Source organism: Anticarsia gemmatalis, chromosome 30, assembly GCF_050436995.1.
Source record: "Anticarsia gemmatalis isolate Benzon Research Colony breed Stoneville strain chromosome 30, ilAntGemm2 primary, whole genome shotgun sequence".
In the NCBI taxonomy this organism is placed as follows: domain Eukaryota; kingdom Metazoa; phylum Arthropoda; class Insecta; order Lepidoptera; family Erebidae; genus Anticarsia; species Anticarsia gemmatalis.
The window spans coordinates 3,942,487-3,957,133 of NC_134774.1; the positions used below are offsets into that span (position 1 = coordinate 3,942,487).

The 14,647-nt window shown below is 33.6% G+C and overlaps 3 protein-coding genes across 3 annotated transcripts; 1 reads left to right on the forward strand and 2 right to left on the reverse strand.

Annotated features, from left to right (window-relative positions):
* Nucleotides 1-203: 203 nt before the first annotated feature.
* On the forward strand, nt 204-6,148 carry LOC142985637 (uncharacterized). The gene is made up of 2 exons (XM_076133923.1): nt 204-392; nt 1,046-6,148. Exon 2 carries the CDS (start codon nt 1,163-1,165, stop codon nt 3,503-3,505), a length of 2,343 nt encoding a protein of 780 aa, XP_075990038.1. The 5' UTR covers nt 204-392; nt 1,046-1,162; the 3' UTR covers nt 3,506-6,148.
* Nucleotides 6,149-10,323: 4,175 nt separating this feature from the next.
* Nucleotides 10,324-12,810, reverse strand: LOC142985391 (histone-lysine N-methyltransferase PRDM7-like). Its single transcript, XM_076133519.1, has 5 exons — nt 12,798-12,810; nt 12,094-12,170; nt 11,874-11,967; nt 11,216-11,322; nt 10,324-10,332 (listed from the first exon to the last, which is right to left on the reverse strand). The coding sequence occupies exons 1-5, from the start codon at nt 12,808-12,810 to the stop codon at nt 10,324-10,326; spliced, it is 300 nt and encodes a 99-aa protein (XP_075989634.1).
* A 468-nt stretch (nt 12,811-13,278) lies between these two features.
* Nucleotides 13,279-14,440, reverse strand: Polr1E (RNA polymerase I subunit E). The gene has a single exon (XM_076133662.1). The coding sequence runs from the start codon at nt 14,368-14,370 to the stop codon at nt 13,294-13,296; it is 1,077 nt and encodes a 358-aa protein (XP_075989777.1). The 5' UTR covers nt 14,371-14,440; the 3' UTR covers nt 13,279-13,293.
* Between the last annotated feature and the right edge of the window lie 207 nt (nt 14,441-14,647).

Genomic DNA, 14,647 nt, shown 5'->3' on the forward strand with positions numbered 1-14,647 from the left:
CAATGGACGCGGGTGTTACCACGGTAACTTTGTTGTTATTGAAATCACGATTCACGAAAGAAACTCGATTCACAATCATATAATCTCACCGAAGCTGTAAATTTTTATCACTACACACATACATGTATATATCCTTGTTTGTATATTTTATAACTATTTAACAAATATTGTTATAAATAAAATTAGAACCGTAACATCTTGAAATTCCTGTATTTTTATCATCGTGAAAGTCTCGAAACGTCAAACTAAAATAAGTATCTTTGTAGAAGCCCGTCAGGACATTTTATTTCCTGTGCTTCAATCAAAAAATTCAATAAATCGATGTGTTATCATAACAAAATGTAGAAATTAATGTGATTTTAAAACTAAAAGTGTTGAAATAAATTACGAACGTAAGTTTCTATCATATTTATTACTAATTTACAGGTTTACAATCAATGCAATTCGTACAATGTAGTGTAGGTATCCATTTATGATACAAATAAACAATTTAATAAAAATATTATTATGGTTTTTGTATTGATATTTATAACAAAACATGCAAACTTCAATTATCTTCATCAATTGGACGATATAAGCCAGGGCTTGGTTATCAATTTATCAGTTGAGTGTAACAATAGATCATCGTATTTTTGTCGTAATAATTATTGGATGAAAACCCGGTTAATTTTGTAATTATTTAAATATACATTTACCCCACCAGCTCTTGGTTTGGTCACTCACTCCTCATTCCCGGTTGTTTTAAGAAACTGTTCATTTTGTGATGCAAGCCATTTGTTATTATATTGATTGTAATATATTTACCTTTTCTTGTCCAGGATGACACCTTTACCCGACTGTGGGATGGTCATAAAATCATGCCTTTCTCCCATCCCACACAAGTCTAGCAACTTCCCTTGCTTCGTTCATATCCATTCATCTTCATTCATTACACACACTTAAGCAAAACATAGATTTTTATCACCATTTTTATGTTGTATGACACCTCCTTATTCAATTATAATAGGCTCACAATGATTGAATCTTTCATCTATTTCATTTTCAGATCACAAAGCTGCCTACAAGGAAACAATCCCACCACCTTCATAAGGGGACCTTATAACACCAACCTTTAAAATAACATGGATCTACTTTGAAAACAACAAACCGCAACAACATCAAAATGTATGTCAATCAATTAGACTTTGTCTGCAATTATTGTTCAAGAACATTTACAAGAAAATACAATCTACAGACTCATATAGAAAACTGCCATATCAATTCTACAAGTCATTGTGATATATGCGGTCAGAATTTTGGCAGTCCAGCCGGGCTACAGCAACATTTAACTCGAGGCCATAACAGTACAGGCCAACCGTTCCCGGAATGCGATATTTGTGGAAGAATCTTCACTAGGAAGCAGAATATCATGTCTCATATGATAACAGTCCACTTACAAGGTTTGGGAGATGATATAAGATGCCGTATGTGTGATAAAACGTTTACTACGGAACGTAATTTGAAAAGACATATTAATCAACAGCACAACCCAAATGTTGAATATCCAACTTGCTATTATTGTAACAAAGTATTTAGAGGAAAGCATTCCTTAATCACTCATATCCAATCGGTTCATAATATTAATGAAAAAGACGTAGTAAAGTGCCATCTATGTGAAAAGGTTTACACTAACACAAGGAATTTGAAACGTCACATTGAAATGTTTCATGGAGAGAAAGGTGAATTCAAATGTGATATTTGCCCAAAAGTTTATACCTCAAATCAGAGTTTAAGAAGGCATCTACGTACAGCGCATAGTACGGACAGTATGGAACAATTTAACTGTCAATTTTGTAATAAAATTATAATCGGGAGAGAAAATTTCGACAGTCATGTTCAATATCATCACTATGACACGGTTAAAGTAGAAATGAAGACCGAAGAGATTTGCTGTGAAATATGCCAACAGATCTACGAAGAAGAGAGTCAATTACGGCAACATATAAAATTAGAGCATTCATTCAAAGATTTTTATAAGTACTGTAAAACAGTCTTACTGAAACAATATGGGACGGAATTTTTACACAATATTTATAATTGTGAGTACTGCCAACATGCTTTTCCTACGGTCTATGAACTTAAAGACCATATGCGGATTAATCATGATACGGAATACTCTTTATCTACATGTAATGTGTGCTTCAACAAATTTTATTGTAAAGAAACAATGATAGCTCATAAGAAAGTCTGTCTGCCACCTCCGAACGTAAACTCCTGTTGTCATTGCGATAAGCTTTTCACAGACATATCCAGTTTAGAATTTCATACCAGGATATTTCATCCTCAAGCTCAAATAGCTGATTCGAAAATTTCATCAACCAATATTGAAGAAGATGCGTTTAAATGCGAACATTGTGACCGGGTGTACTACAGCGATAGGTCTTTAAAACATCATATTAAATTAAAACACACTACTGACGAACAAGTAGAATGTGAAATTTGTAACAAAATATGCAGCAACAAATATTATCTCGCGTCTCATATAAAAATCGTCCATAATAACGATTCCTGGTCGCGCTGCGAGTATTGTGATAAGCAATTTAAATCGAAGCGAAACATTCGTAGGCACATAGAATATACTCATCTAGGAATGCAAAGATATAAGTGTATTGAATGCGAAACTTTATTTAAAGAGAAACGCAGTTTACGTAAACATGTTAGGACTAAACATCCTAATTCCGCCGCGTTCCCACAATGCCACATTTGTCATAAACGATTCGAGTCAGCGAAGTCTTGTAAAATACATTTAAAACTACTACATTCGTTCAACATGAACACATACCCTTGCCATTTATGCTCAGTATCCTTCAGTTCCAATGAGGCGTTAAATATACATTTAAATACGAAACATTTAGCAGAAGATCAAATTTACAAATGCGAGGAATGTAATCTAGTTTTCAAAGGACAGGAACGATTTGACAGCCATAATGAAGTCTGTCACGTGAATTTAGTCCCAAATATAAAACAGAAAGTTTTACCACGATGTATACTTTGTATGAAAGACTTCAGTACGCGTAAAACTTTAAAAAGACATATCAAAAAATTCCATAATGATTTCGAAGTGGACGAGCTAGCGAATTTCGGCTCCCGCCGCCGTACTTTCACAATTGAATGCGAAGACTGCATAAAAAATTTCAACGACGATTTTCATTACAACGTTTATCAGAAAATAAAACATTTGCGTGATTCTGTGGTCTTCAAATGTGAGTCATGTCATTCTTCATACAATGCTTTAGAATACGCGATTCAGAGATATAAAATGTCAAACGGAGATGCGGCTAAAAGTAAGACAATTTTAAGTGAACTGTGTGTCGCGGAAATGAGTGAAGAAGATCCGGATTATTCCGGTTTCGGTATGCTACATGATCTACCAGAGAGTACGACGGATGAGTTGCAAATAAAACTGGAACCTTTAGATTATTTGATTGAAGAAGATGATATAAAAGCTGAGCCCACTTCGCCTTAGAAAGAAATACATGATAATGTCCTCCTAGACGATAACTGACTACAAACTAGCCAGCTCCAGGACTTTGCTTATAGTGTCCAAGTGTGTGTACAATACACAGGTACACTCTCTATTACATCACTCTCATAGTCCGGTGGGACGGTACACGACCAGTGAGAGGTCAGGCGCAGGGCCGACGGCTTTACGTCCTCTCCGAGGCACGGAGGTCTACGACCTCAACTTCCTAACTCCGGGCATCTCTAAGAATTTCTTAACAGAAAATGTCAGAAAATACTTTTTGGCCCGACCCAGGATTCGAACCCGGGACCTCTTGCAAGGCAGTCGCATACACTACCGACAAAGGCAGTTATATAAAGAAATACATATAGACGATTGGCAGATCAGAAAAAAGCTTAGTCCATTGAAGAAGGCTATATAACATCACGCTATGACTAATAGGAGTGGAGCTGAAACCTGAAATTCAAGCAGACTTTCTTGGGCGCCCGATAATAAATATTACGTAAATGTAAATGGCAGCTAATAATATTAGGTCGGGGAAAAAGTCTTTTCGCATTATAGTATGTATGAACTTGTAATAAAATCTTTTCTCTACACAAAAAAGCTCGATATTTGGGTACCTCACGAGCTCACTGAAAGAAACCTAATGAACCGTGTACTCATTTGTGATTGTTGAAGCCAAAGAGATTTTATTACAAGTTCATACATACTATAATGCGAAAAGACTTTTTCCCCGACCTAATAAATACAGTATCTTTCGTAGTTTAGTATCGACTATTTATTACATAAGCCAATATATACCGCGATTTTTTATCTCTTTCTACTCGAAGCAAGGCTTAGTACCTCTATTTAACTGTAAGTGTAAAAATCAACTCCTGTAACCCGAATATAGAAACATAATTACATTTTAAGAGATGTTCAAAAATATATCAGTCGCTGCGATATACGTCTTACTCCCGGTATCTGAGCTACATTTAGCGGTAGTTTATCTATTCAATAGCGTTTAAACTCATATAAATAAAACGCTATTGAATAGATAAACTACCTCTAAATGTACCTCAGAAACCGGGAGTTCTTTTTCAGAGACGTTTTTATATTCGGTAGTTGTCTTATAATTGTAATTTTTGACTGATATCATCACTATTTATAAATAAGAATGTATAATAATCAAAGTATTTTAATCGAGTGTGATTAGATATAAGAGCCATTAGTTTAGCAGCACTATTGATTTTTTATATAACACTGGCAAATAAACTGCCTCAATACTAAGCATATTATAAAAACCGGCCAAGTGCGAGACGGACTCGCGCACGTAGGGTTCCGTACCATCTATACTAATATAATAAAGCTGAAGAGTTTGTTTGTTTGTTTGTTTGTTTGTTTGTTTGAACGCGCTAATCTCAGGAACTACTGGTCCGATTTGAGTTAAATTCTTTCAGTGTTAGATAGCCCATTTATCGAGGAAGGCTATAGGCTATATAACATCACGCTACGGTCATTAGGAGCGGAGTAGCAACGAAAAATGTTACAAAAACGGGGAAAATGTTGACCCATTCTCTTAGGTGACGCAAGCGAAGTTGCGCGGGTCAGCTAGTAATCTATATTAGAAAATTTGTATTGACCAAATGGATACGAAAAAGACCCGCTTTAATACATATTATTATTTTTTTTGGGTTCGTTGTTATAGCGGCAACGGAAATACATCATTTGCGAAAATTTCAGCTTTCTAGCTATCACGGTTTATGAGATACAGCCCGGAGACAGACAGACAACGGAGGCTTAGTAATAGGTTTTACTCTTTGGGTACGGAACCCTAATTATAGGAAATACAGTCAGCTCCAATTCGCTGAATATGTTCATTCAAACCTCTATTTTTGCAAACATACATATAATTTCATTGAAAAATATTTGCAGCTGAATTTTTTTAAGTATTCGTATTAAAAAGGTTTTGAAAATATGAAGTTGTTGAGAGCCTTTCGTAGAAGTATCAGCTTGTATCTGCGTCATACATTTTATTCATAAAAATGGTTTGAAATATTTTACACAGTGTTTAATAGCAATGTATCATAGCTTCCTTATAGAACCTTTTATAGTATTACTAGCTGACCCGCGCAACTTCGCTTGCGTCACATAAGAGAGAATGGGTCAGAATTTTCCCCGTTTTTGTAACACTTTTTACTGTTACTCTACTCCTATTGGTCGTAGCGTGATAATATAAAATATCCTTTTTTTTCACGAAAAATATTCTCAAATATTTATATCTCTTATTATAACGAAATCGCGCTTAGGCATATCCGCCATTAAAACAGTTGCCATGACAACGGAATTTTGTTGATTCAGTGTCATTATAATATTGAATATTTGCGACTTCGTTCGCCAACTGAATTTTCCCGGGAAATGCGTCATTTTCCCGGGCTAAAAAGTAGCCTATGTCCTTTCTCGGGTATCAAAATATCTCCATACCAAATTTCATGCAAATTGGTTCAGTAGTTTAGGCGTGATTGAGTAGCAGACAGACAGACAGAGTTACTTTCGCATTTATAATATTAGTATGGATTATATAAATAATCAATATAACTCAATGTAATCAGAATCTCATTTATTTCACAATTAAATTATATTAATTGATATAACATTTGTTTCATTTTAAACTACCCATCTTTTAGTCTCAACTGAACAGTGGACGGAAACGGGCTGATTAGTTAAAATATATTATTATTATTAAGCTTTATTAAGAAATCAACGAATAACAAAAAAAATAACAATTTTTCACATGCATAATCATAATATTTTTGACAATCATAATCAATAAAATAATAATCTATTATTTAATTATCGCGAACATGCGTTTTACCTCGAATTGCACAACGTTACGACGCATGTTACCACATTAGCATGTAACCAGACGTAAATTCAATGCATGTTCCCATAATATCATTTCTAGTATAACTAACAAACACTCAACGAAAAGGTTAATAAGTTACATAAAAATAAATTAATATTCTTACTAATAAAGTTGATATTTCATTTTAACAATAATAGATATTAACAGTTAACCTATTAAGTATAATCAAGAAAAAATCAAGACCTTTTTAATTTCAAGGGTCTCCTGCCAAACGAGGAAGGGGGAGGCCTTGTTTAATTATCCATTAAAACAAAAATGAAAAAAACAATCTCAAAAATATATTACATCTTATGTCTTCTTTTCAAATGCTGAGTTAAATTAGCTTTAGAATAACTCTTATATTCACATAACTGGCACTGGAAAACATTACCTTTATGCTTCAATCTATGTATTCGATAACTTTTCTTTGAAAACGTGTCGAAATCACACAAATTACAATGTTTTAATTTATTAAAATAACTTTTACTATTAATTTTTATAACATTAGTCGCATTACTGGTCGTTAGACTAGTAGTTACATTAGGCAAATTAGTCGTTATAATATTAGTGATATCACTTTTGTTAGGGGAATCAGTGGTAGTTTTAAATAGATTAGTTGTTGTAGTCGTATTTGTAACTACATCGCTTACATTAGTTATATTATTAATACTAGTTGTATTACCATTAGTCGAAATATTATTGGTCGTATTCAAATCAGTTGGAAATCTATTTGTCACATTAACTATATTTAACGCGCTTTTATTATTAGTCAAATAATCATTAATTTTATCAATTTTATCAGTACATGTATTAGTCACATTAGTCGTATTAAACGCACTATTATTTACATTAGTCGTTGCATTATTCAAAGTATTATTAGTCCTATTATAATTGGTAGCAAATGTATTACTTTCTATAGCTTTAAACACGTTATTATTTATACTAGCCGTAACATTAGTCTTATTATGTTGAAATACATGTCTGACATACTGTTTCTGTACTTGAGTATGAAAATTACATAATTTACAGTAAAAAGTGATCTTTTTTTCATGTGCAGTTAAATGTCTCTTAAAGCTATGCTGAATTGAGGTAGTATAGTTACAATGAATACATCTAAATTTAGGTTCTTGATGCCTTAAATAATGTGTCAAAAGATATCGTCTTTTAGCGAAAGTCTTATCACAAATTGTACAGTTAAATTGGTCATTATTTATTTGTAAATTATTGTTGAAATTTAGATTATTTTTGTTAGTAACATTGTTAGGTAAAGTTATTTTATTTTGAAGAATATTTTGGGGTAAAATTGCTGTAATTTCGGGTTGAGAGTTATTTTTGAAAATGTTGGAGAAATCGTTTTTGGTTTTTATATTGTTATTCATAGTATTATTAAAGTTGTTTGCAGTGTCATCTATAAAGATAGGATTTTCTTTTGAATTATCAAAGGAATTAGATATTTCATTAATAACATTAAAATCATTGAATTCGAATATTTCTTCGTCAGTACAATTTTCTCTGTTATCTATTTGAGAAGATTTCGGTGTGTTTGAAATTTCTGAAATATTTTCAGCATGCGTTGGTAAATGATTGGTACCTGTAAGATGGTTTATAACTATTACATAGCAGTTACACAACTTGTGGATAAGTATTAAATTAACTATCCGGCAGATAAAATGAAAACAAATTACTTTTATTTATAAACTTTCTTAAGCACATCTCCCGCACTAAGAATTGCTCTTGTACCGCGGGGACATTTACAAACATTCAAACAACGGACACAAAGTACAACCATACTCGAAACAACTATTTGATCGCACAAATAATTCTTCCGTGTGGGAATCGAACCTCTCGACCCAATGGTAGCAGCGTGGTGACCTTAACCACTGCGCCACGGAGGAAGTCATAACTACTGTACTGCAATAATAGTTTACAATACGCCCGCTAGAGGCGCTGAACCGGTTGTCATATATATTTTTGTTTCGATAGCTAGCCGGTTGTCGGTAGTCGATAGTGGTAGAGAATCGTGGTACGGGTACATTTTAGTTGCAAAGTTGAGAAACCCCTTCCTAAATTAGGTCGGGAAAAAGTCTTTTCGCATTATAGTATGTATGAACTTATAATAAAATCTTTTCTCTAGACAAAAAAGCTCGATATTTGGGTACCTCACGAGCTCACCGTGTACTCATTTGTGATTGTTGAAGCCAAAGAGATTTTATTACAAGTTCATACATACTATAATGCGAAAAGACTTTTTCCCCGACCTAATATTACAGTCGGTTTAAACAGAGTAATATTATTGAATACTTACAAATAATTTGTTCATATTGAGTTGTGTTGTATCTACTTAAGTTGACATGCAAAGCGTTTGCGAACTCGCTCCCGTAGAACACCAGCAGCTCCGTGAAGCGAGGAATTATTTTAATAGTTCTAAAATATTAATTAAGCCTTGTTGATCGAGACTAGGTATTTCTTCATGATAAAATTATAAAACAGGTACTTCAACAAGATATATAATGTTTTTACATACTTAATTTTAAATAAGTAAAAATATGTTCTAGGAAATCCTATTAAATTATATTCATTTTAAAAAAACTTTATTGTATGCTTAATGCTAAATTGCTAACCTGAATCAGGAATTGAACTGTATAGCATATTAGGATTGTTAATGTCAAGATAACTAATATAACTATCAATAAAAGAGTATTATTATTATTAAGTCACTCTCACACACTCACTTACACTCACAATTTAACTCACTCCCACACAATGACATGAACACACTAGTTATTATTAGAATTAAGATATAATAAAGATATAATGACCTGTAATACAGCTGTCCCTTGTACTGATAAGCGACGAGGTTTTGTTCAGACCAGTGTCTGGAGCAGTTCACGTAACGCATCCAGTTGGAGCGCGCGGCGTCGCCCGCGTCCACCACGTGACTACGTTTGTTGTTGTGATCGTATATCTACATAATAATATTATACCGATTGTAGCACAAACAATTTAGGTAGTACTAGCTGACCCGTGCGGCTCCGCTCGCGTGAATGTCGTGCTATTGCATTCGTTGCAGCTCACTTAGACCTAGATACTTTCAAAATAATATACATACCTACATGCAAATGCTTTAAAAACTTTTTCGTTTTGACCTATCCTTCTGTCCGTACCCGTCTTCTCTCATGTTCCTGTCGGCGCCCGCGTACCTACCTGCTATGTAGCGTACGCGTATGGAACCGCGCTAAAGTTCTTCACTCGCGAAATCATGTAGGGATCTACGATGATACGGCCGGCGCGAACGCCGCGTTAACCATAATTTTATATTCATAAGACATTGTAGATAATTTAATTTTACCTATCATCCCGTCATATGATACATAATGCATAAAAATTTTGATTGACATTAAATTTAAAAAAAAATAAAACAAAAACCAATAAGGTTGGTGCATGTTGTAAAATTGATTGCAACGCCATCTATGATGTGTATGTGTAAACTCAGGTTCATATGAAATAATGCACTTTGAAATAAAATAGATTGCAGCGCCATCTATTATGTGTACCTATATGTAAACTCAGGTTCATATGAAATAATGCACTATGAAATAAAATTAATATTAAATTATACAAAAATCTACCCAAAATGTTTAAAATATGCTAAAAAAGTATTTTGAATCGTAAAACAGTCACAAAAAGTCATTGTATCCGATTAGGTTTGATCCCAAATAAAATAATGCACTATGAAATAAAATTTATATCAATTTCCACAAAAATCTTAACAAAATCCATAGAAAATGTTTAAAAAGTACTTTGAAACGTAAAACAGTCACAAAAAGTACTGTCTCCGATGAGGTTCGATCGCACACCAAAATGATTGTTTGCGGAACAATATACCAATACGCCACAGCGGCACTCATGAAAATCGCCAAAATTATCGCTTATATATTTATGTTACCTGTGTACGATTTTTACTACATATTTGCAATTTTCTAGAAAATTAAACAATTTTATGAGGTAAAAAGTATCTTAAAAATTGCTCCACTGCTTATTCTATGGATATACCAAATTTCAGTGCATTCTATCCGGTAGTTTTTACGTGATAGTGACACATACAGACGGAGGACAGACAGACAGACAGACAGACAGAAAAGAAAATTATAAATTGCAGATTCGGTATCAGTATCCGTTACTAAACATCCCCCATTGATTTTTTTTTAAATATATTCAATGTACAGAATTGACCTCTCTACAGATTTATTATAAGTATAGATTAAGAAAGATAATTACCCTCTTATTCATAAATTACACACTATAAACCTATTTTAATTTAAAAAACTACTTTAATATGTTTTCTCTGGTTCATTTCGCTAAGGAGTGAAAGAAACAAAACACTTTATAAGCCTTTTAAACTTCGATAGTTAAATAGAGTTTGAATCCAAGGAAATACAACAATGACTTGTCCAAGTGATGTGTAAATTAGAAGTAATGATCACTTGTTATAACAGTGAAGGAAAACATCGTGATGAACCATTCTTGGAAGTTATTTCAAACATTCTTGAAGACAGGTCTTCAACTTACATTTGACCAGCATAGTGACTTAACCCCTCCCTCATTCCGGGAGGAGATTCTAGCCCAGCAGTGGGACAGTAATACGTTTTTTAAATATAAGACTATTTATACATAAGTTTCTAACCCCCGGCTTCTAAGTACATTTAACGATAGTTTATCTATTCAATAGCGTTTTTTATGAGTTTAAACGCTATTGAATAGATAAACTACCGCTAAATGGAGCTCAGAAACCGGTGGTAAGTATTATATAGTGTAGAGTATATATTTACCTGCCAGCAGTACGTGGAGTCGAGGTCGGTGGCGCGCTGTCCGCGGTACGGACCGAAGCGCACGCCGCGCGGCAGAGTCAGTGTACTGAACACGCCTATACCCGCGCCTGATATACGCAGTCAAATATGTCTCAGTTGATGTTTTTAACCATTTGACCGCCACGGTCGCCTATATTTTTGTCGACAATAGCCGCCGAAAGCGTCGTGAGCACATTCTGATTTGTCGAGTAGGTACACATAAACTATTAAGGCTTGTACAAGGTTTGTTACACACATATTCGGTTCGGCATTAATCGGCCTAGCCGGGCGGCAAAACCGGGTTCTAATCCCACCCGGGACCAATCTTTGTGTGATGAGCACGAGTATTTGTTCTGAGTCTGGATGTTAATGTATCTATATAAGTATGTACCTATTTACAAGTAAAAATATTTATTTATTTATTCATTATACCCGGACGAATTTGGGTCAGTCGGCTAGTAGGTACCTATTATAATAACACAGGGCTTTAAGCGTTGAGTTTCGGAGGTTTACGTAGCTTTGTATACTTGTACTTGTTACAGCGGGACCTTAGTGCTCTTAAAAAACGTTAAAAAACGCTTACGAAAATAATTCTAATTACTTCTAGCAATAAAATGCTTTCTTGTGGTGTATTTCTTACCGGGTATAATAGATGGCGCTAGATGCAGGAACACATGCGGCACAGTGAGTGCGGCGCGTGGTACTACGTTCCAATATTTGTTCTTAGACGATACCTAGCGGGAGATCACAACGTAGCTATGTCTTACTTACTACTTTTTACCACTGTTATAAACAAAGATATAAGTAGAGTATGAAATACACCGTTGTTTTGTTACTTATTATTATTTCAGAAGAAATACCTTATCATCTGGTATGACCAGCAGAGGGCCGTGTATCGCGCAGTACTCGAACACATAGTCACCGCACTCCTCGCAAACTACACAATATGGCAAAAAAAATCATGTTTTTAGCTACGCAATAGATATATGTATAGGTAATCTAACAAAGATTTGTCTGGATTATAGCGAATGAATCAATGTACACCAGTGGTTCCCAGCCAGTGGTCCGTGGAAGTCAAAATATGGTCCGCGAATGATTTCAAAACTTAAAATTTGCAGGATTATTATTACACTTTATTTTTAAGATACTTACATAATACATAGTGGTCCCTGCTCACAAGAATAATATGAAAGTGGTCCCTGGCTAAGAAAAGGTTGGGAACCCCTGATGTACACTGACAAAAGTTTATATAAAAGTCTTGTTTTTATGTACTTACATTCATATTCATCAAAATTCGGTTCCTCAGGTTCATAATAATTTATTCTAGGTCTTTGTCTTAAACGATTTGATGTCTGTACCTACATAAAAATAAAACGTAATAAGTGTATAATAATATGTAATTATCAAGATTATTATACAAAAATTGGATATTTTATTTGCTTACCAGATTAGTATGTTCAACAGTATTCGAATAATTACTTTTATCTGAAAAAAAACGGGATTGTATGTATTGTACTTGCTGACATTTTAAATGATTTATGAAAGGAAATAGTTTTATTCTTACCATCATCTTCCATATTGTCTGTAGGTTCTAAATAACTTACGGAACTCCGTTTGCGTAAGTTGAAGGACATTTCTTAAATAGTTACCAAAACACATATACTTAGTGCTTTTGAATAAAATACAGTTTAGCAGGCACTGTTAAGGTTTGTTTTTTTTTGGCGCGTAATTTATAAACTATGCTACATTACTTTTTTTTCGTCAATTAGTTATTCTGCCTACTTAAAAAAAAGTTTAGTAATTAAAATTGTTTATCAATTTACATCAAATCATGACCCATACTGGTTGTTAATTTATCTATGTAAGTATGTATTTAGAAGTATATAAGTATGTTTATCAGTTATTTGGTCACCATAGTACAAACTGTTTAGTTTAGAATCGAATCACAGTGTGTGAGTTGTCCAATGATATTTATTTATCTATTTTATTTATACCCTTTCAGATAGTAGAAATCAAATAGTGAAGAAATAAAACACCAATTTATAATAACAAACATTTATTTAAAACTTAGAACTCTTTCTTCTTAAAGCTGGTCTACTTAGCGGTAATTTTAACTGAGCAATCTTTTTACCACCAACGTTAACTAGCGTAGCACCGGTTAAAGCCACTTTTGACGTAACAGTTCTCTGTGTCAACTTCAATTGCTGACACAGATCGTCGAAATTAAACTTATAATTATTTATCAATAATATAAAAACTAAAGCATGGCATAAAGACTTGTCTTTGTACTGAGGAGACCTCCCTCGTTTACCGTTAACGTTGCTAAGGAAATTCTTTAAAACTATTTCGTTTAGCGTAACGGAATGCTGGCAGGCAACAAAGTTTTTCTTGCCTATATCTTTCATAAGCAATGCAAAAAGTTGTAATAGACTATTTGCATAAACTAATAGTACCGTTTGCTTTTCAGTAAGTGTCTTAGTAGCTATAGACTTCAAAAACGGGTTTAAATCTTTCAAATACTCAGAATTTTCAATTTCTGCATATATTTTTTCAAACTGGTCTTCGGATAATATTTGATTCATATCGTACACTTCGTCAACTTTGGAAGCTTCTCGATTAATCGCTGGTATGTAGAATTCATCAGAATCAAGTTTATTATAAGATGATAAGTCCATTTGATCCTCTGTAAGGCTATCAGTCACATTTTGCATCTGTTCCGTAACCGTTGTAACGTTTATCTTCAATTTCTCTCGCTGTTCCATTATTTGTTTGTGCTTTTTAGAGCCGAACTTCCTACTTAACTCTAAATAACTAGTGTCTAATACATCGGTAGAATCCAAATTGGCTTTTAAAACAGGTTTTAATTCAATATTACTGACTTCAATCAATCTCACTTTTCCACTGTGTTTATTTCGCGCCAAGACGAAAGTTTTACCCAAATCCTCTTGTTCTTCCTCTCCGGAGTAAATCATGTCGCTTATATCCGTAGCGATCGTCTTTTTTGATGAGTTTTCGTCTTCGAGAAGAAAGCATCCTTTGCTTCTAAAATTCTCTGTGGTGTAGCCATTTTGGAAATGTACAAGCATAGGATAGACATCTCCTTTTGGAACCACTTCGTCTATATGAAACTTAGGCATTGTTTCATTTAATTAACTTAAATAAACTTAAAATTGTGACTTTTCACGTGTGTTTATATTGTTATAAAGTTAGGTTATGTTTGTATAAGTCAAAATGACAGAAGCGTAAAATTTACCAAGAACGTTGGTGCGTGACGATATTATTTACATTTTCTAAACATTTTTACGTGCCATTGTAATGTATCTATAAATTATTTTTATATTGGACTACCTTCAGAATAGATAAATAAAAGATAAGTAAATTGGTCTTCGTAAAAGCATTTTTATATTTGAGTAA